This window comes from Podarcis filfolensis, assembly GCF_964270895.1.
Source record: "Podarcis filfolensis genome assembly, chromosome: 15".
NCBI classification, from domain to species: domain Eukaryota; kingdom Metazoa; phylum Chordata; class Lepidosauria; order Squamata; family Lacertidae; genus Podarcis; species Podarcis filfolensis.
The window spans coordinates 38,241,719-38,263,328 of NC_139618.1; the positions used below are offsets into that span (position 1 = coordinate 38,241,719).

The 21,610-nt window shown below is 43.0% G+C and overlaps 2 protein-coding genes across 7 annotated transcripts in view; one reads left to right on the plus strand and one right to left on the minus strand.

The window, feature by feature from the left end:
• Positions 1-19,758, minus strand: PRND (prion like protein doppel). 5 transcript variants are annotated; one of them, XR_014542142.1, is made up of 4 exons: positions 18,558-19,402; positions 8,524-8,751; positions 513-4,232; positions 1-137 (listed from the first exon to the last, which is right to left on the minus strand). XR_014542142.1 is itself a non-coding variant. In XM_083589168.1 (3 exons), exon 3 carries the CDS (start codon positions 4,222-4,224, stop codon positions 3,700-3,702), a length of 525 nt encoding a protein of 174 aa, XP_083445294.1. In that variant the 5' UTR covers positions 4,225-4,232; positions 8,524-8,751; positions 18,558-19,758; the 3' UTR covers positions 1,604-3,699. The 5 variants fall into 5 exon arrangements, 3 of the variants coding, with proteins under 3 accessions (XP_083445294.1, XP_083445295.1, XP_083445293.1); XR_014542143.1 differs by lacking the exon at positions 18,558-19,402 and having other exon boundaries at positions 8,524-8,853; XM_083589168.1 differs by lacking the exon at positions 1-137 and having other exon boundaries at positions 1,604-4,232; positions 18,558-19,758.
• Positions 18,308-21,610, plus strand: part of LOC310750450 (uncharacterized protein) — a 19,136-nt gene continuing 15,833 nt past the window's right edge. For both annotated transcript variants that reach the window (XM_083588627.1, XM_083588628.1), the window contains exon 1: positions 18,308-18,463. The gene's annotated coding sequence lies outside the window, so the exon portion shown is untranslated. The remainder of the gene's footprint in view (positions 18,464-21,610) is intronic.

Genomic DNA, 21,610 nt, shown 5'->3' on the forward strand with positions numbered 1-21,610 from the left:
TTGTGTGCCTGTATAATTAGTGGTGCAGACCCTCTCTGTGGGTCTGAGCTTGGGAAGCCTAAAGGAACAGAACGTCGTGAGGAGCAACTGGATGAGGGGAAAAATTGAATACCACAAATTGACTTGCAATAACAAACCTCTGAGGGACGCGGGTGGCGCTGTGGGTAAAAGCCTCAGCGCTTAGGACTTGCCGATCGCATGGTCGGCGGTTCGAATCCCCGCAGTGGGGTGCGCTCCCGTCATTCAGTCAAAGCGCCTGCCAACCTAGCAGTTCGAAAGCACCCCCGGGTGCAAGTAGATAAATAGGTACCGCTTTATAGCAGGAAGGTAAACGGCGTTCCGTGTGCTGCACTGGCTCGCCAGATGCAGCTTGTCACGCTGGCCACGTGACCCGGAAGTGTCTGCGGACAGCGCTGGCTCCTGGCCTATAGAGTGAGATGAGCGCACAACCCTAGAGTCTGGCAAGACTGGCCCGTACGGGCAGGGGTACCTCTACCTTTACCTTAACAAACCTCTGAAGAGTGGGAGAGGCAAAACCCACGGTGAGCAGGCAGATTTCTCCTTTTTCCAGTCCTCATTAAAAGTAATCAGGATTTAAGTGCAAATTTCTCCTAATATCCACATTTTTTGCAAACCAATTCCCCCTAATGCAACACAATTTTGAATATTATTTTCATGAACATACAGCATACACATTTGTGGGCTTTGCTGGGCCTTGCAATGGCAGCAGATCTCACAGGGCCTCCCCGCAGCAGGTCTTGCCAGGCTGCGTGTTCAGTTTGGTTTTTTTTGAATGGGGCTATACATTTAAGCAAAGTAAACAAACAAGCCACACCCCACCAGCAGTTGCTTCTGAGCAATTCCAAATAAAATGAACGGGAGCCGTGCCAAAGCCCAGTCATATGCCTTGGGGTGGGGACTCGATTTCTTTCTTTGTGGTTCTGCTAATGGAGGCTGATCTGGCGATTACTTAAGAGAAGTGGCTCAGGTTAATGGGAAGGAAAGTATTGGCTGGGGAAGAAGAGATTGATGAGAAAGGCAAGATTAATTCTTGCTGCGCAGTCTGGGGTCAGCAGGATAGCGAATATATAGTGCATGGAAAATTGAGGCTGGTCTTTCCATTACTGATATTAAAAGGTTCCAGGCAAGCATTAGACATGCATCTGGAAATAATCTGCTGTTTTGCACAGGGAAGTGCATTTGTGTGTGGACCTCTCAGGTCTCTGCTTGAGGCTTCTGCGTTCATTCCTCCCCCTCCTTTCTACCACAGGTGCCCAAATTAGGAGGGGGAGGAATCACTCCATTTTGGTTTCTCATTAAGCTCAGTTCTCCACAAAAGCTTGAGATTTTTAAAAAAGTCCTCATGAAGATTTGTCAGCATTTTTGTGCATGTTTCTTCCAATATACATATTTTGGTGTGCTATTTTGCCCAGTATACAAATTTTTGCAAGCGATGTCCCCATCATATAATTCATTTTTGTTACGCAGAGTTGGCAAAGTTAACAGATAAACTTCGTGAAAAAGACAATAGTGACTTTGAAAAAGAATGGGAACCTTTTACATCATATTTGCAGAAGCAACAAAAAAACATAGAACCACTGCAGGATTTAAATAAACATTTGCAACTTTATTTATGAAAAATAAGAAACATAACAGTACGACAACATAGAAGTATATACAAACAGCAGAATGTAATATGAGATGCAATAAATCAGGGATGGAAGTTGAGGGAAGTAAGCAGGAAAGGGGGAAATTGAAATTTGAATGTAATGTAATGATTATAGATATTGTTATAAGAGGAAAAAAATCTAATAAAAATGAATTAATTTTTGTAATTTTTTTTAAAACTAATATATGCATTTATGCACACTTTCTTCTGGTATGTGTATCTTTCCACATACTATTTGGTTGACAAACGGGCTGACCTTGGACCAGTCACCATCTCTCAACCTGTCTCACAGGTTTGTTGCGAGGATAAAAAAGGGTGGGCAATGTATTCTTTGGAGGGAAGGCAGGGGAAAAAAGAAGGCAGTAAAATAAATTGTGAACAAAAGGAGGTATGTAATACACAAATCTTGAATTCTACTGTAAGTGAATGCTTAAAATACATAAAAGATATGCTAAAACAGATGGCCAATGCAATTTTGACATTTCACAGCAGGAAATACAGACAATGATGGACTTTGAATAGCTTTTTTAAAAAAACACCACTATCAAGGATCATTGCAGATACATGTATATGATATACACCACTGAACATTGCTGAAAGCTCCTTTCAGAGAGCACAGCAAAAGGAATGTGTGCACTGCAGGGAATGATGGTTTTATAGTAAGCAGCTCCAAGCAGCCCTTTGTAAATCTGTCATCTGTGCTGAATGCACTCACTCATCATGGGAAGATGTCAAAAGTCAAAGGGCCATCCAACTGGCCCTGCGCTTCTTGTTCTGTTCAGCAAGGACCAAATGCAAATAACCTTGACTGTTGTGGCTCCAAATAAGCCAGAAGTTCAGCACTGTGATGCTCTAGCAATTTGCATACTTCCTTCAAATGTGCGGGGCATAATGGCAAAGCTGATGGCGGGGGAAAGATCTGACTCATGCATACCTACAACTAATATAAGTGGTGCGCCTGACGCAGTAGAAATTCAAGCATGGAAAATGGCAAGGTTATCAGAAGCCTTTGCGGCCTGCTTGTCTCCTCTTTGGTTTCTACTAGGGCTGAGCAATTAATAATTTTGAATTATGGTGCTGGAGGAGACTCTTGAGAGTCCCATGGACTGCAAGAAGATCAAACATGTCCATTCTTAAGGAAATCAGCCCTGAGTGCTCACTGGAAGGACAGATCCTGAAGCTGAGGCTCCAGTACTTTGGCCACCTCATGAGAAGAGAAGACTCCCTGGAAAAGACCCTGATGTTGGGAAAGATGGAGGGCACAAGGAGAAGGGGATGACAGAGGACAAGATGGCTGGACAGTGTTCTCGAAGCTACCAGCATGAGTTGGACTAAACTGCGGGAGGCAGTGGAAGACAGAAGTGCCTGGCGTGCTCTGGTCCAGGGGGTCACGAAGAGTCGGACACGACTAAACAACAAAAAGGGCTGAGCAACAGAACCGGTCAAAGCCCAGGTCCTGAACCATATCATGCCAATTCTGGGGGATCTGGGCTTTGGTTAGGTTGGCTGTTGGGACAGCCCTGGATTGCCTCATCTCGGTCCAGCTGGAGTGATTCAGGGCTGTCAAAAGGCAGACAGACAGTTGTAGGAAAGGAGGCGAGGCAGGCAGCCTCTCCAAGCTCTGCTCTTCCAGCACATTCCCTGGTGGAGCAGCTCCCAGCTCTGCATTGAAACCTCCACTCATCAGCTGATGTGCAGAAGGTTCTCTGCACTGTGGTTGGAGGATGGAGGAGACACAGTGTCTCCTCCTTCCCCCAGCTCCCTACAGATCATATTTTTAAATTAGGGTTTTAAAAACCTCATCAACGCAGCAGGGGCGGGCGGGAGGAGACGCAATGTTTCAAGGACTTGAAACCCTAATTAAGCATTAGGACTCCCCACCCCGGAGTGATTCCAGTCCTGTATCTGGGTGAGACTTGGGTCAGCCCAGGTCAGATTGGGGACGATCCAAAGTGCTAGATCTGGACTGGGGTGGGGAGAGGGAACTACACAGCTCTATCTTCCACATCAGGAGCCTGGACCCTGCAACTTTATTTTGTGGGAAGAACAGAGCGACCAAGCAGGCCAATAATCAGGGCTTGACTGGAAAAACGGAGGGCTCCAGCGTTAGAGCGCTGCGGACACGGCTGACTGCACGATTCGTTGGCACACAAGTGGTTAATCACGAACCACATCACTCTCTGTTTGGGGTCATTCGCATCCTTTCCTAGAGACAGGTTCAGCTTGGTTGAAGGCGTTACAAAACTGACACACTCGCCAACCAGGGCTTCTTTGCTTACGTTAGGCTCCCGATACAAGGAACAGTTGGGGTAATAAAGTCCGTCTGGGAAATCCTTCCAATTATCCCTGTAATAGTCGGTGTCGTTCGGCTGCAGTTCCACACCGTCAATCATTTGACCCCCGTGGCACAGGTATTTCTGGACAGGCGAGGTGGTCCTGCTGGGCCGCTTGGTGTATGGCTTCTTGTTCCGCTTAGATGGGGAGACGCCCACTTTCCGGCAGAGACAAATGCACAGGGCTGCAAAGAGGACGGCTGCTGCCAGTTTTCTCTGCATCGTAAAGTCTTGGAAAGGAGAAAAGAGGTTTGCTCCATTAGCGTCAGATCAACAAATAGGAAGCAGCAGCCACGGCTGAACTAGGCAGCAGAGTGAATGCGCAGCTGCCAGCTCTAGATTTTGCAGAGTGTTGGGCAATATGTTCTCCGGGTATGAACATCTAGCTCAATACTGTCTGCACTGACATATTACATTACAATACAGATGTACCAAAGCCAACACCATTTCTTCCCCATCCCCCCATACATTTACATTTATATTTCCTCAGTTCATCATATTATTCTTTTCTCCTTCCTCCCACTTCCTTCCACCCCCACTCACTTTCCTCCACATTATACAATTTACAGTAATCTTTGGATTCCACAATCTTCTCAAATCATCTATATATTCTTATTATCTTTCCTTACTATTTTTTCTTCCATCCAGTACTTCACATTTTAATCTAGGCATATTAGCATATCTTTTTTTGCACAATATTTTGCCATATATTCATCAAAGCATTTCCACTCTTTTTTTCATTTTTGATTCGACTGATTTGTTATTATAGCAGTTAATTTTGCCAAAATTAAATATTCATTTAGTTTACAAATCCATTCCTCCTTTGTGGGTATAGTTTGTGACTTCCACCTAGCAGCATTCACTATTCTAGCAACTGTACTTGCATATAGAAAAATTCATCCCCCCTCCATGGTATCTCTTCATCTATCAGTCCAAGGAGATATGTCTCTGGTTTCTTTGTTATTTATATTTTCAACATCTTCTTTAGTTCTTCATGTACTACTTTCCAAAATTTCTTAATTTCCTCACACCTCCACCACATATGCAATGTTGTTCCTATTTCTCCACCACTAAAAATAAAAAAATAAAAAATAAATACTTTCTGCACTGACTGGCAGTGGTTCTGTGGGTTTCAGGCAGAGTTCTTTCCCAGTGCTACCTGGAACTGTTGAGGATTGAACCTGGGACCTTCTGCATGCAAAGCAGATGCTCCCCCGCTTCACTTGAGAAGTGCAAATTACCGTATTTTTCGCTCTATAAGGCGCACCAGACCACAAGACGCACCTAGCTTTTGGAGGAGGAAAACAAGAAAAAAATATTCTGAATCTCAGAAGCCAGAACAGCAAGAGGTAGGTAGTTTCTCTTTCAAATGCAAATCCCTCGCTACCGCAGCTGCTTTTCTTCCTCGTCAGGGCTGCCACCCAGTTTGCTTGCTAGGTAGAGACTCAATGAGCAAGCAGACAATGGCATTCATTGCTCCTTGTTCTCACGCAAGAGGCAGGTGGAAAGGCAGGTTGCAATGATGACAGAGAAGAGCAGGTTCAGGGGGGCTCTTGCCAGTGCAATTTTAGTGAATATTTATTCTAATATACACATTTATCTATGCAATTCTGCATAACGTATCCCTTCTTGCAAAGCAGTTTTCTCCAATATAATGCACTTTAATGTTATTTTCACTATTTATTTTTGTACGTGTTACTTGACCGGAGAACAGCATTGCAAAATTCGGAGGATTCAAATTTCAAAGGATGGCTGTGTTTTGCTTTGCGTATTGTTTCAAAAAGTGGAAATTAGGAAGGTTCACCTTTAAATCCGAACTGAATCAAATTTATCCACCGTCTCTGCCTGAGGTTATTGGCTATTTTCTATATAGCTGAGCTGTGGTTACACTTTTTTTGCATTCTGTTTTGGTTTATTCTGGACTGTTGATCCTAAGAAACTGGTGGTGATGAACTGGTTAATTGCTGTGTTCCCGAAAGGAATAATGCTGTAATGGGGTGGGGGAAATCATAGGTAATAGGTGAGAATACAACAGGAAATATTTTAAGTTTGATTTAGACAGTTTGTAGTCTAGCATTTAGAATATTGGCCCGGGACTGTGGAAATCCATGTTCAAATAAGCACTTATAATTTGGCCTTGTCAATTCACCATCTCTTAGTAAAACTTACCTCACAGGGTTGTTGTGGAGATAAAAATCTGTGTGTGTGTGTTTGGGGTGAACCAGGTACCCCACCCTGACCTCCTTGAAGGAAGGTTGGGATGAAAATATAGAACACTTTGTGCAATATGGCGACACTTCAGTGTAAATGCATCAGAAATGTGTTTCTTGAAGACTTAAAGAAGGAAGTCTTTCACACTGGTACCTAAGCATAAAATTGGCAGTAAAATAATAAAGTTAAGCAAGTCTTATTTTCGTAAGATTAGGATTAATCTAAGGAGACTGTCCAAATTTATTGTGACTCATCCTTCCATGGGGGCAGATGTTGTATAAATCCAAGCAAAAGGAATTTTGTCAGCCAGCATTTTGGTAGCTCAGTTATTCTTTAGTACAGTTCAAATTGGTTTGTTTTAATTCCTCTCTGCAGAGAAGCTCTAAGATCAAGATCATGCCTTGTTTTCCAAAATCACTTGGACTCCATACAAACCGTCTGCTTGTACTCCCTATGCAATAAATGTTTAGAATATTCTGCACAGAGATGAAATCGGATTTATGTAGGGGTTTAATGACAATTACTGGTGTAATTCTGCTTGAATGATATAGCTCACATTACTGGAAATGCCTACCCATTATATACGAAGCACTGGAATGACTGTTGATCAACCTGCAAGGTATGACTGGATAAACTACCAGTGTTTTTTCCTTTCCTTTTTTTAAAAAAAGAAAAAAAGGGTGCTAGGACCCACCATAAAGTTGTCACAGTAAGTGCCACACTTTTAACACTGGGGTGGGGGGGGAGGTACTGCTACTGCATACCTATTAGTTACCCCCAGAAAAAAATACTTTATATTACCATTAGCCCCTTCATGGATCACTGCCTTGCCGTGGCAAAGGGGCTTGAATAACTCAGGGAAGCTATGAGCTATGCCGTGCAGGGCCACCCAAGATGGACAGGTCATAGTGGAGAGTTTTGACCAAACGTGATCCACCTGGAGCAGGAACCAGCAAGCAACTCCAGTATCCCTGCCAAGAAAACTTCATGGACAAAGAGCCTTAACAAACTGCAGTTCCCCTAACTCTTTGAGGGAAGTTTTGTTGTTTTTTAGTGCTCTGGTCCATGGGGTCACAAAGATTCGGACACGACTAAATGACTAAACAACAACAACATTACCATTAGATCCATTAGCCATGTTATTTTGGCATGTTAAATCATTAAATTTAGCAAGCAATAGACATGATAATGATATATCTTCTCACTGCAGCTGGAATTATTAGTCAAAACTGGGAAAGAGATTCAGAATTTTAAGTTCACTGTGGTTTTACATATTTTTACTCAGATCTGCATTTAATCATCAATTTAATCATCATAATATTTGTTAAGGGTAAGAACCATTCCACCTTTAATGTCTAAGCATAGGAATTTCAGCATCCTACATTTGTTCACTTGTAGTTTATCTTTGTCTAAGTTAGTTTCTATTTCTGCTACCTTGTCTTACTTTTACATTGTTAAACTTTGTTTTGGAGTAGTCTAAATAGGACTATAAACCAATAAAGGAATCTGAAACTACTCAATTGAATAAAAACAGTTTTAAGTTGAAAAAAATAATATTTTCAGGATATGTATTGTAAAGAGTCTTGTCTCTTGTTTCTCTTCAGATCGTATAAATCTTTTGCCTTTTATTAAGGATATTTTTCTCTTTTTAATGTGCACTTGCAACCATTTAAAAACTTTCCCAGTGTTATAGCCAAGACCTCATAGGTGAAACTTAACAGGGGCTTATCTGTTCCATTATCAAATGAAATGCGGCTCCCATAAGCAGAAGCCAAGGCTATTCTGTTTGCTTCCACTGCTCATTAGGATCCTATGAGATCATTAGCTCACTTTGCGTCTGGCATCCTGAATCTAAACATATGAAAAGTAAATAAAAATGGACTGGCATGACCCTGAACTGCAGTACAAAAGAATTACTTCTAAGCAGTGCAAAGATTCAGGGTTCCTCCAGACAAGTCAAGCATTTGCCCTGATTCACTTGCACAAAGCTTATGCAGAGGTTAAATTATACGGTTTTATTAAGCATTCATCCTGATTTATTTGCAGGGAGGGCATATGACAAATGATGCATCCTGCATCCATCCTGATTTGCTTCCCGTTAATCATTCATTTATCCCACCCTTTCCCTGCCAGTTCCCAACTGCAAAAAGTCCAACCCTTGCTTTTAAAAGTGGATTTGTTGTGCTAGGGGAACAGAGCACTTTAACTCACCTTAACGGCCCAAACCTAAATTTACAGTATGCTCTTGAATCCCTCCCACAAACCAGTGACAATCTGAAGGCACCCTTAGCAAACATGGGAGTAACTTACTCTTCTGTAGAGGGTTTCTGGTAGGCTTCTCTGAGGCTCTGTTCTTTTTGAAGAGCAGGTGTCTCTAAGCTCAAAAAGCCTGTGCTTCTCAGAATATATAGCAGCAGGAGGGGTAACCTTCAATGTCAAGTTTAGCCAATCCTTTGTGTCTGAGCATACACCATCTCTCAACTTTGCGGCCACTGTTCTAAATGCATCAGGAAACTTTCCCCAGGGGTCGCTCCCCTACTGTGGAAAAAGGAAAAAGAAAGAAAGAAAACAACCACCAAAAGCCTCACTAGCTGACCACAGGCTCCAAGCAAAACTTGTGTTACTTTCCCTGTTAGCTTCTCTCTGGTACAGATTGTATAGTTCATTCTAAAAATAGGATGGAAGCAGAGGGCAGAGGACCATCACTGGCTGTGGCTGCTGAAATAGGAACACTGGCAGTACTGATAAAAATATTGCCCGCCCCATATATCTTTGGAATGCAAGAAGCTGCCTTATCAGGAGTCAGACCATTGTTCCATCTAGCTCTGTGTTGTCCACACTGGCAGCCACACTCTAGGATTTCAGAATGGGTTCTTTATCAGCCCTACCCAAAGATGCTGGGGATTGAAGCTGAGGGATTGAAGCTGAGGTCTTCTGCATGCAAGTAGTGGCTCTACTCTGCTTCTTACCATTGTTTTTGCGAAGTTTCCATGTAGGGATCTGGTAGAATTCTACATAACTCAGATTAATCTGGTAATTATTGGAGCACGCACAGGCAGACTTCAGTTGTTATGTACTGAAGTTCTCACCCTGGGCCAGCAGGGGGATAGTGTAGATAGTTCAGGTCCACATATGCAAATAAGGGATCAAAAGTGATGTTCAGTGATTGGATAGTTACAGAAAAGGGTTACTGTTGCGTTCTAGTGGAGCGGAGAGAATGGTGCGCTTGGCAAAAGAGGCACTGGCGCGCCTGGACCGGGGAGACTGGCATGAGCGGGTTGCCGAATACTTGTTCATGCAACACATCATCCCTCATGCGGCCACAGGGCGGAGTCCTGCCGAACTGCTTATGGGCTGCCACCTCAGATCTCCGCTTGACCGGCTGCACCTGGACTTTGCCGTGGCCGAACCCCCAGGCTGTGCCAACGCGCCACGGTCCTTTGTTCCAGGAAACCAGGTTTTGCCCGGAATTTTGTGGGGGACATTCCTTGGGTGCCAGCCACAGTAGTGGGAGTCACTGGACCTCACTCGTACCAGGTGGCACTCGAAGACAGACGCTTGTGGCACCGGCACATAGACCAGCTTAGGCGCAGGGTTGGGGACTTGGACACTACCGTGGTGCCCCCAACTGTGCTCATGGCTCCGGAAGAGACACTTACAGATGGTGAGGCTCCACCTACACCTCTCTCACAAACTGCTGGCGTGGAGCCGAACCAAGCCACTTCAGAGGGTCTGCCAGACTTACCACAGACTCAGACCACTGCCGTGCCTGACATTCCATCAACTCCACTTGCGGAGGTTCCACCCACAGCAGCGGATCTAGGGGACTTGGTTTCAATGCCACCTAGGGTCGCGCCACAGCCTCAGCAAGAATCGGGTGGCCCTCCGGACCTGGGTACCGCTCCCTGGCGGTCTGGCAGAGTTTCCAAGTGCCCAACTTATTTAAAGGACTATGTTGTTGGACATGTAATACTGTCGGTCTAATGGAAGTAGGTGAAATGTAATTGATATGCTTTTGTGCCTAACTGAACCATTACGTGTAGTGCTGTATATAAGGAAACCATTACGATTGTAACTAACACCTTATCTCGGTGGGGAGGGGTGTTATGTACTGAAGTTCTCACCCTGGGCCAGCAGGGGGATACTGTAGATAGTTCAGGTCCACATATGCAAATAAGGGATCAAAAGTGATGTTCAGTGATTGGATAGTTACAGAAAATGGTTACTGTTGCATTCTAGTGGAGCTCTATATAAGCAGGTTGGCTGAACCCTTCAGTTCAGTTCTGTTCTGGCCTGTGAATAAACAAGAGCTGTTTGAAGAATCGCTGTGTCATCTGATATGTTCACCCACAACTTAACATCAGCCTTCCTGGATCTACCTTATTTTGGGGGGATTTTTTTTAGTAGAACCACAAGATCTACCATCCAGTGCAAAAGGCATACAGTTAGAATTAGAAAACGGGGGTTCTCTGTGAGCACATTCTGGGATTGGAGGCTTGTTTTCAGTACCCAAATCAAACTGATTGTTAACAGGGTGACTTGAATAAAGCAGATGGAATCCAGAGAGAAAAGAAATTGACCATACTTTATTGCGTAAACTGAACAAAAAGGGTAGATAATATGAGAAGAAACAAACAGAAATGTTTTGTCTTTCTTAGCAGTTCAGGCCTTGTCTACAGCAGAGCAACATATACCTACTCATACAGTGGAGAAACTCTCTCAGGTATACAGAGCCAATCAGAGCACAAGTTATCCCAGCAAGGATCATGTCATTCTGAGTGGTTGCTAGGCAACACCTTCACCCCCACTTCAGTTGGCTGAATGTAAACAGAATTAACCCTTAGGTTACTAACTGATTGATCCCTGTACTTCCAACACTGAGGGAGGAACCATTTATGAACAATTTTCATCAAGTTTTCTATAATAGAGGCTGAGACTGAATAGAATTGTTTTGTGGACCATTTTTGTGGATCATCTTATCAATTTCTTCCCACAAATCCTGTTCACATACTGACTTCAAAGCAGTCAAGGAATAATTGAGAAATGAGAGCTGTGCATATTTGAGAAACTTGTCCTTTGATACATGATGTTGGCAGAATTAATGTATCTTCAAATACAAAGGTCTAGAACAGCAGAATACGTATAATCAGCAGAGGAAATAAAAATATTTGCTGAATGTTTTTGGTGTCCATTAATCATGTGGAATCAAAGTATTTAATTAAATCTTGCAACTCCAAACAGTTCAGTTAAAGAAGCTATCAATATATTTAAAATGTTTAAGGGTGCAATCTGATATGCACTTAGCTGGGAATAAATCCCATTGGGTTCACATTTCACTGTAATTAGCACTCTGAACACCAGGGGGTGATGTGGACCAGCTGAAAAAAGCTGGTCTGCTATGAACACTTGGATGTAGAACAGCCAATTTTTCAAAAAAAGTGGGCCACAAGAATATTTCCACATAGAATCCATGGGCCACACATTGAACAACAACAACAACAACAACAAAACAACAACTGTATAATAATAATAATAATAATAATAATAATAATTTATACCCCTCCCATCTGGTTGGGTTTCTCCAGCCATTCTGGGGAAATTAAGGATGCATTGCAACAATCGATGTAGATCTTTTTTGTTTGTTTAAATTTTTATTATAAAATACACACATATTGCAAATATACAAGCATACAAACATACATTTCATACAATCCTTCAATATATACAAACATACCTACATTCAGTCCCACAGATAATTCCTTTTCCCATCACCATCCACCACCCCTCACCCCAGCTTTGTGTTAGACTTCCAATCTACTCAATTGCAATTTCTTTCCACTTCTATTACTTTCTTTCACACACCTTTAACCTAATTTCATGCTTCTTTTTCTATTACACATTGTTATCCATCTTTTTTTAGTATTTCAGTATTTAAAACGGAACTTGTTTATTCTAATAGGAGTTCTGATTTTTCAGTATGGTTTTGCAAGTATCCTTTAAATAGATCTATTTCTACTATTTTCTGTACACATATGTGGGCAAATGATTTGGAGTGCCCAATACAGTGGAACCTTGGATGTCTGCGCCGGTGCAATTTGGCGCTTCTGCGCATGCGCGAGCAGCAAAGCCCGGAAGTAACCCATTCCGGTACTTCCAGGTTTCCTGCAGTCCACAACCCAAAAACACGTAACCTGAAGCGTCTGTAACATGAGGTATGACTGTATCTTGTTTCAGAGTGACTTAAGTTGTGGTCCCGTCCCCCCAATGTTCCATAGTACACAACAGAACTTGCACACCATGCTCTTGAAATTGAAGCACCTTGTGTTTCCAGTGTTCCTAAATACTTAGCTTTGAAGCGCACAGAACAATTAAGTGTTCTCCGCACACACCTTCTCCAGAGTGACCCTAGGAGCAAATTATCTGTGGATGACTCAGCTCCTTTCACTATGACCGGCTCCAATCAGCACAAACTGCACTGCAAAAATAGTAACAGATATTTGACCCCCCCCTTCAACCCTGCCCACTATATGTCTGCTCATTCTCTGATAACAGCAACATGCAGCCAAAGGGGCAGATCATTGGCAGCAAATTCATTCTTAAAAATGTCAGATCAAGCAAGCAACTACAGTGGTATCTCGGGTTACATTTGCTTCAGGTTACATACGCTTCAGGTTACAGACTCCGCTAACCCAGAAATAGTACCTCGGGTTAAGAACTTTTGCTTCAGGATGAGAGCAGAAATCATGCTCCGGTGGTGCTTCAGGTTAAGAACAGTTTCAGGTTAAGAACGGACCTCCAGAACGAATTAAGTTCTTAACCCAAGGTGCCACTGTATATGACTATAAGTGGCAAGTGCAGAGAGGCCCTAACATAAAAGAACATAAACAGACAAGGAACGTACTGTACAATATTGGGAAATTCAGAACTTTAAGGGAAACCCCACAGCTAACTGGTTCTTAAGGGTTTAGGGTCTTGCAGAGGGGAGAGCCTGAGGGATTATCCTAATTGCACAGAGGTAAGTAACCTTGGCTCATATGGTGGCAGCTGTCTGTTTACTGAGCACGTGCAGAATTAAAGTCAGATACACCTGCAGATCATGCCTGCAAGCCCCCTTTTTGCCCAGCTGTGGCTGTGCCTTTACTTGTAAAGCAAGTGGGGGTGGCTTGGCCAAATTAGCATTGCAGGCCAAATGCGGAGGTCTGGTGGACCTAATTAGACCCATGGGATGGAAGTTCCTGGCTTCTGCTTTAGAACAGAAGCAGCTGCAAAAACAGATCACATTTCTAACTTTTTGTTGTCAGGGTTGTTTGTTTGCTTGTTTGTTTGTTGCACATTAGCTAGACCAGCCATCTTTCTGAACCACCCCCAAATAATCTGAGCCTATGTTTCTGGCATATATTCCTTTAGGTTTGGGGGTGTATATACCCAAGCAAGCAGCATTTAACAATAATTTGTGGCGTTATCAACTAGTCCTTTCTTTGATTTGTTTCTGCTTGAAGAAAATGCTGGTGGAACAGCTATCTTCATGATACTTAGTGCCTTTTCTATATAATATTTTCCCTCCTACAGACATACTTCTAAAGACCTTTTGCTTGTTTTTAGCTACTGTTACATGTAATAATAATAATAATAATAATAATAATAATAATAATAATAATTTTTATTTATACCCCACCCTCCCCAGCCAAGACTGGGCTCAGGGCGGCTAACACCAAATATAAAAACAATTGATTGAAATATTGCTTAAAAAACAAGATTAAAATACAACATTAAAACATTAAAATGCAGCCTCATTTCAGTGGAAACTCAATAAAAAACTTTTTTGGGGATAAAAACGTCAAGTCTCCACCAAGGCTAACTATCCAGACTGGTCCTACATGGGCCAGAAAAAAGCCAGGGAAGTCCCCAAATAGGAGTTCCAACACAGAAGGAGAAAGGAAAAGAGAAAGAGGCGGAAGGAATCAAATTGATTCCAAGCCAAAGGCCAGGCGGAACAACTCTGTCTTACAGGCCCTGCGGAAAGAAATCAGATCCTGCAGGGCCCTGGTCTCATGAGACAGAGCGTTCCACCAGGCTGGAGCCAGTGTTGAAAAGGCCCTGGCTCTGGTTGAGACTAATCTGACTTCCTTAGGGCCCGGGACCACTAGGGTGTTGCTATTTATGGACCTTAAGGTAAAAGGAAAGAAGGGACACGGGTGACACTGGTCATATGACCCGGAAGCTGTCTGCGGATAAACGCCAGCTCCCTCGGCCTATAGAGCGAGATGAGCGTCGTAACCCCAGAGTCGTTCGTGACTGGACCTAATGGTCAGGGGTATCTTTACCTTTACATGCAAAAAAAGCTAAAGGACCTCTGGATGGTTAAGTCCAGTCAAAGGCGGCTATGGGGTTGTGGCGCTCATCTCGCTTTCAGGCTGAGGGAGCCGGCATTTGTCCACAGACAACTTTCCGGGTCATGTGGCCAGCATGACTAAACCACTTCTGGTGCAACAGGACACCGTGACGGAAAACAGAGCGCACGGAAATGCCATTTACCTTCCTGCCACAGCAATACCTATTTATCTACTTGTGCTGGTATGCTTTCAAACTGCTAGGTTGGCAGAAGCTGGGACAGAGCAACATGAACTCACCACTGTCGTGTAGATTCAAACAGCTGACCTTCCGATCAGCAAGCCGAAGAGACTCAGTGGTTTAGACCACAGCGCCATGTAAAAGTGGCTAAAAACCTGTAAAAGCAACTAGAATCCCAGATATTACTGTTAAGTGCTATTTAAAAAATGTTTTAAATGTTTAAATGTTTTATAAGTTATTAGAAACTTTAGAACCACAAAGTCATTTGGGAAACATTAGTTCATAATTTTTTTTAATGAGCAGAATGAACATGAGTTAATGGGCTACCAAAATATGTCAGTTAAAGCTGGAACTTAAATGTCAAAGTTTTGTTTTTTAAAGAGCATTGGAAAGCATTATCCGTATTTAACACTCACCAGATTGGCAAAAATGTATAAAAAAGAAAAAGGTATATGTTGGAAGTGTAATGAAAATGAGTGATCTTTTTTCACATGTGGTGGTCCTGTAAAATAATTAAGGAATGTTGGGAAATGATATATAATGAATTAAAAAAGATATTAAAAAAAACTTTCCCTAAAACACCTGAGATTTTTCTCTTAGGAATGGTAACAACGAAGGTCCCCCCAAAACCAAAAGGGTTTATTACTATACTGCAGCTAGAACCTTATTGGCACAAAAGTGGAGAACGAGTATAGTACCCTCTAAGGAAGAATGGCAGTATAAAATGTTTGAATATGCTGAACTGGCTGGTTTGATGAACAGGATAAGAGAAAAAGATAAAGAATACAAGGAGGAAGGGAAAATGTTTATTGAATATTTTAAAAACCATCATAAACAAATACATAGCTTAGCAGGTCTCACGTAAATCCAGCGGAGTTGAAATAGATAGAGTTTTTAATAGGTAACAAATTGGATGATTAAAAAGATGTGGATTATGCGGAGTGGTAGAAAAGCAAAGGAACCAGGAAAAGGGTGGAAGGGAAGTCATATGGTATATGTATACATGCTGTATTTGGTACAAAGTTGTAAGTGGGACAGGAGGAGGGGAGGGGGAGGGGGAGGGGGTTAAATATGCTCTGTTCCTGTTTTTGAAAATGCAAATAAAAAAATAAATGGGAAAAAGGAAAGCATTATCAGTCTGGAAAATCCAGCCTCAATGGTCAGCCTCAACGGTCAGTGCAAGGGCTTCTGGGGTTGCACTTGCAAAGTATCGTGGGATTGCTAGGCACTGTTTTTGTGACTTTTTGCACTTTCTGGGCTCTTTGAGGGCCATTTTTAAAGTCACTTCTGGATTTGGCACAGTGCATGCAGTCGCAGTTGCATGTCAGTTGGACCCGCGTAAATCAGGAGTTGCCTGTAATAATAAACAGGATCCACTTGGCTTAGTATTTATTGCTGCTGAAAAGGCATTTGACTGAGTCAACTGGGAATAACAGGTTCAAATTAAGCAGAACTGGGACTGGCACCTACTTTTGTTATTTGGGTTAAGTTAATATACAGGAATCCAGTTGCTACTGTATGTGTAGACAGCAGAAGATAAAAAAGGCAGTCTAGAGTAGCAATACAGGGATGTCCATTATCCCCCTGGTTGTTCAATACTATGATAGAGTCATTGGTAGAGAATGTAAGATCTAGCTAAGAGAATGAAGGTCTTAGAACAGGAACCAACATCTGTAAGGCCAGCCTTTATTGCTGACAATGTACTGCTAATAGTGAAAAATCAAGAAATTTATCTTGAGAAAACACTAAAGGTTTTTCAAGACTATTGTAAGATCTAAGGCCATAAGATTAATCTAAATGAAATCTGAATGGTTCAGTTATAATGCACAGTGGAAGGTTAGACTCAACTACACCAATGCCATTCAGAGCTGTTAGCTCTGTCATACACTTTTATGTGTCAACCACTATAAGCTTATGCAGGAAGGAAACAATTATTTTAGCTTGCAAGTGTGGTGAGAGAGATGTGATTGCTGCCAGAAGTTTTTGCACCATACCAGAAGCAATGGGCGACAGCTAGCAAAGTTGCTCAGGATCTGAACATTCTAAATCACTCCTGTGTGGGAGACAGGACACTTCAGAAATTACTTGCTACTGTTCACATTCTTCATCTGCAAATACACCACCTTTCCCTGGGAAAAACTGATTGCGCGCGCGCGCGCGCGCACACACACACACACACACACACACACATATATATATATATATATATATATATATATATATATATATATTATCCCAAAATGCATACAAAGATGTGTTTTGAAATATACTCAGAGTTGATAGTGGATTTCATGCTCTTTATTCAGCTCATAGTGGTGAGGAGGAATAAAAGTTTCCCCAAAGTATGTACCTTATATTCATTATTTACACAATGGGCTGCACGTGATTGGCTAATTCCGGAATTCTCCTGTAGGCCAATCAGGTTGTGGATTCACTTCCACCTGGAGCTGGATTGGGTGGCTCCTGCAGACCAATCATACTGCTGCATTGTTCTAGGACCAATCAGACTGCTGCATTTTGGATCCTATTGTTCTAGGACCAATCAGACTGCTGCATTTTGGATCCTATTCAACTCAGTACATAACATGTTTCCTTGGAAAATTGCACACAAAAATGCTGACAAAAATTCATGAAGATTCTCTCACCCCCCCACCGCCCCAAAGCTCTACTACAGTAATGTGGGGGACTGGATTTAAGACTGAAAAAACTGAGAAACCAAAAGGAACTGAAATGGACAAATGCAGTATATCCCTTCCCTACCCACCAATCACGGTGGTGATTTCACTTGTTGACTAAAACCAGGCCCATACTTAGAATGGCTTCTGCCCATTTTGCTTCAGAACTGTAATTCTCAGAGGATGTGGGAGGAGAGGATGGCAAGGGAAGATTCAACAACAATCAAAGAAACATTTAAACAATATAAAGTATTTGTGTTCTATGTTATAAATCAAGCACTGCTAGTTGTTGTTTCTTTTTGTTTTCCAATGTTATTTATTATCAATTAGAAAATCAGTGCGGCACAAGCAAATCTTTATTCTGAGTGTGTGGCCCAGAGGAAAATGTTTTGAGAGCTCATGGAATAAAATATCCTAAGGACCACCAATGGCATGTTTTGACAGTGGTCAGCGGCAAACATTCTCCCTTTCATACTGAAACACACTTACCACCAGAGGGGAGAAAACATCCATTTTTAAATAGAGGCTGAATCAATCTGAAAAAAGGTAGAATTCTACCAGAAGCTGATAAGAGTGCAAAAAAGATTTTGATGTCCACAGTCAGTGATCACACACTGCATGGAATATAGTCCTAGTTTTAGAATCCTACTGGAAAATGTGGACTTTGTTCAATTTCATGTTTGAAAGTTAGAAGCCAGTTCTGAAAGCACAACTTTTTCCTGGAGCCTAAGTCTGACTGGGGAGGTTTCTGCTCCCCTGCTCCCTCCCACCACCCAGAAACTCTAATTTCCTAATGCGTTTACTGGTAGAAGGGTGGGCTGACTCAGAGGCTGCTCTCAAGTGACGTATCTCCCAAGAAAAACAACTGTTCTTGTTAGGCGTTCAGCACGCCCCACCTACTGCTACTTATTTTGAGAGACGCATAGATTTCCGGGCACACAGAGAGACCTGACGTACAAAAGAAGAGGGTCTTTGAAAAGCTCGTCCAAACAGTCCAAATAAAGGTAAGTTGTTTCATCTTTTAAAATGAATTTACAGGGCTTACAGCTTCTCAGTCACATCCTGGCTACTCTTAATTTCTACCTCTTAGATACTTACAGTTCAGTTGTCAGCAGCATAAGAGGCCAATATTCTAGACGCTGTGGTTTTCTTCAACATTCTGCTGTCATTCTATAGGTCCTGAGTGTTCATATTTATTAAATCTGCTTCATTAAATTAAATTGACTCCTTGCAGCTGCTGTGTTGCATAAATCGTAGACATGTCTGCCAATTTCCTTTTATTTTTAAGCTACTCTGAATGGAGACATTATTTGCAAGGGTGTCCGTTCAGGTTAGGATCAGAGTGCCGGGTTGCCTAATGATCTCGTAGCATCTAAATGAGCAATGGAGGCAAAAGGATTTCCCTTGGTTTGCAGTTTGAGGCGGTCGTATTTCATTGCATAACGCAACAGATAAACCGTCTGGGGGTTTATTCTTTGAGTGCTCTGCATTTACAAAGCTTTTAAGGCAGCTGTTGACAGGATGTTTAAATCCTTGTTGTCGTCACCAGCTGTTATAAACATATCCCAAAATGATAGCATATATGGGGTGCAAGAAATTTCTGAAACAATGTCGGATTGTAGAGACTTCTGAGCAAAGAGGAACTCCTTTTATATCAAGGAAAAAATGGAAGATAAGATAGAGCATGACATATAAACATGACCACAAGGTTCCTTCAGTTTGGTTTTTTAATAAAACCTGCCTTTGTAGCTGCTTCTAAACTCAGGGGAAAGAGCAGAATTCTACACATTTTATTTTCCCACCATTTTGAGATATACAATACACACCTGCATGCACACACATTCCAAATAGTTTCAGGAAAATTTGATTAGATTAATCCTGGTTTTGTAAAAATGGGAGGAAATTGACCCCACCCCTCTGCACTGTTATTACACACCAAATCTTACTGCTTTTCCACCAATTGTGTGCCACGCAATTAGGGCACCAGTGTGGGGTTGTATTCAATGGCATGCTTGTATTGCTTCTAGACACAGTTTATATTTGATGCATTTACCTTACAATATATTCACCATACCTTCACCATCCCCACCGCCCAACAATCTGTCTCCAGATTATGCAAAATGAGCTTCTATAATTCCCTGCTTGATTGTCATCTTAGCTCTTAGGAACTATAGTGGTACCTCTGGTTATGAACTTAATTTGTTCAGGAGGTCTGTTCTTATCCTGAAACTGTTCTTAACATGAGGTGCCACCTCTGGCACACGATTTCCACTCACATCCTGGGGCAAAGTTCGCATCCGGAACCAGAAGAGTTCGTATAATAATAATAATAATAATAATAATAATAATAATAATAATAAATTTATAATAATTTATTATTTCTACCCCACCCATCTGGCTGGGTTTCCCCAGCCACTCTGGGTGGCTTCCAACAAAATATTAAAATACAATAGTCTATTGAACATTAAAAGCTTCCCTAAACAGGGCTGCCTTTAGATGTCTTCTAAAAGTCTGGTAGTTATTTTTCTCTTTGACATCTGGTGGGAGGGCGTTCCACAGGGCGGGTGCCACTACCGAGAAGGCCCTCTGCCGGGTTCCCTGTAGCTTTGCTTCTCGCAATGAGGGAACCGCCAGAAGGCCCTTGGTGCTGGACCTCAGCGTCCGGGCAGAACGATGGGGGTGGAGACGCTCCTTCAGGTATACTGGACCGAGGCCGTTTAGGGCTTTAAAGGTCAGCACCAACACTTTGAATTGTGCTAGGAAACGTACTGGGAGCCAATGTAGGACTTTCAAGACCGGAGTTATGTGGTCTCGGCAGCTGCTCCCAGTCACCAGTCTAGCTGCCGCATATCCAGAGGTACCACTGTATATATCTTCATCTAAGGGTTCAGCCAGTAGCCACAGCTACAAAGCATTAACTGGCCAGAACATTAGCCAATGGGTAACAAGAAAGAAGGCTGTGTGCAGACTCTTGGCATCTACAGGTGATCTATGGATCAATACAGCGCCAACTAACTTGTTGATCCTCCCAGAACAATTCTTTACAGGATGACGCTTGCTCACTGGAGGAGGAAGAGGGGGGGCGGGGGGAGCGCACAGCCCCCGGCACCACGTCCCTGGTGGGGTGCCACCGTGGCTGCCCCACCACGCTGGGCACCCTGCCCCTGTGGGCAGCATGCCACGCCCCCGGGACACGCGCCAGCCATGCCCCCGCCTGCTCTCAGCCCCTGGTACCAGAGCATGAAGCTCCGCCACTGCGCTTGCTCTCCTGGTTTCTGTCTCAATGCATTTCTTCTCTGCCTGTGGGGTTATTGATACAATAACAAGTGTGGCCGGCTGCAACAAAATGGTGCAGTGCATTGCCAGCTCCTAAGAGGAGTGTTCCTGGAAGATCTCCAGCCAGCCTCAGACAGAAGGCACCATTTGGGTTGGTGTTGCTACTGATGGTGGGAAGAGTTCCAAGAGGAGGAATAGACGCCCTCTTTTCTTCTACCATCCTCATGAAACCTTCCCTTGCTCTGCTATGAAGTGTTAATGGGATCAGTTTTGGAGTCGATTACCAGCCCTTAGGGACGCGGGTGGCGCTGTGGGTTAAACCACAGAGCCTAGGACTTGCCAATCAGAAGGTCAGCGGTTCGAATCCCCGTGATGGGGTGAGCTCCCGTTGCTCGGTCCCTGCTCCTGCCAACCAAGCAGTTCAAAAGCACATCAAAGTGCAAGTAGATAAATAGGTACCGCTCCGGAGGGAAGGTAAACGGTGTTTCTGTGCGCTGCTCTGGTTCGCCAGAAGCGGCTTAGTCATGCTGGCCACATGACCAGGAAGCTGTACACTGGCTCCCTCGGCCCGTAAAGCGAGATGAGCGCCGCAACCCCAGAGTCGGTCACGACTGAACCTAATGGTCAGGGGTCCCTTTACCTTTACTACCAGCCCTGAAACTTACTACTTTATTGGGTGCAAGTGGCACATGGGAGGTTTATAAGAAAGTTTCAAAGACTCACCAGATTATGCAGAAGGATGGTGGGAGTTTTTTATTTCCTGGTGGGCAACCCTTTAATTATGCTTCCCCCCTAGTATGGCACTGGTGGTCACCATGGCACCCGCAATTATCACCAGTGCCCTCTGCCCCTCCCTTTAAATCAGTTTTTTGGGG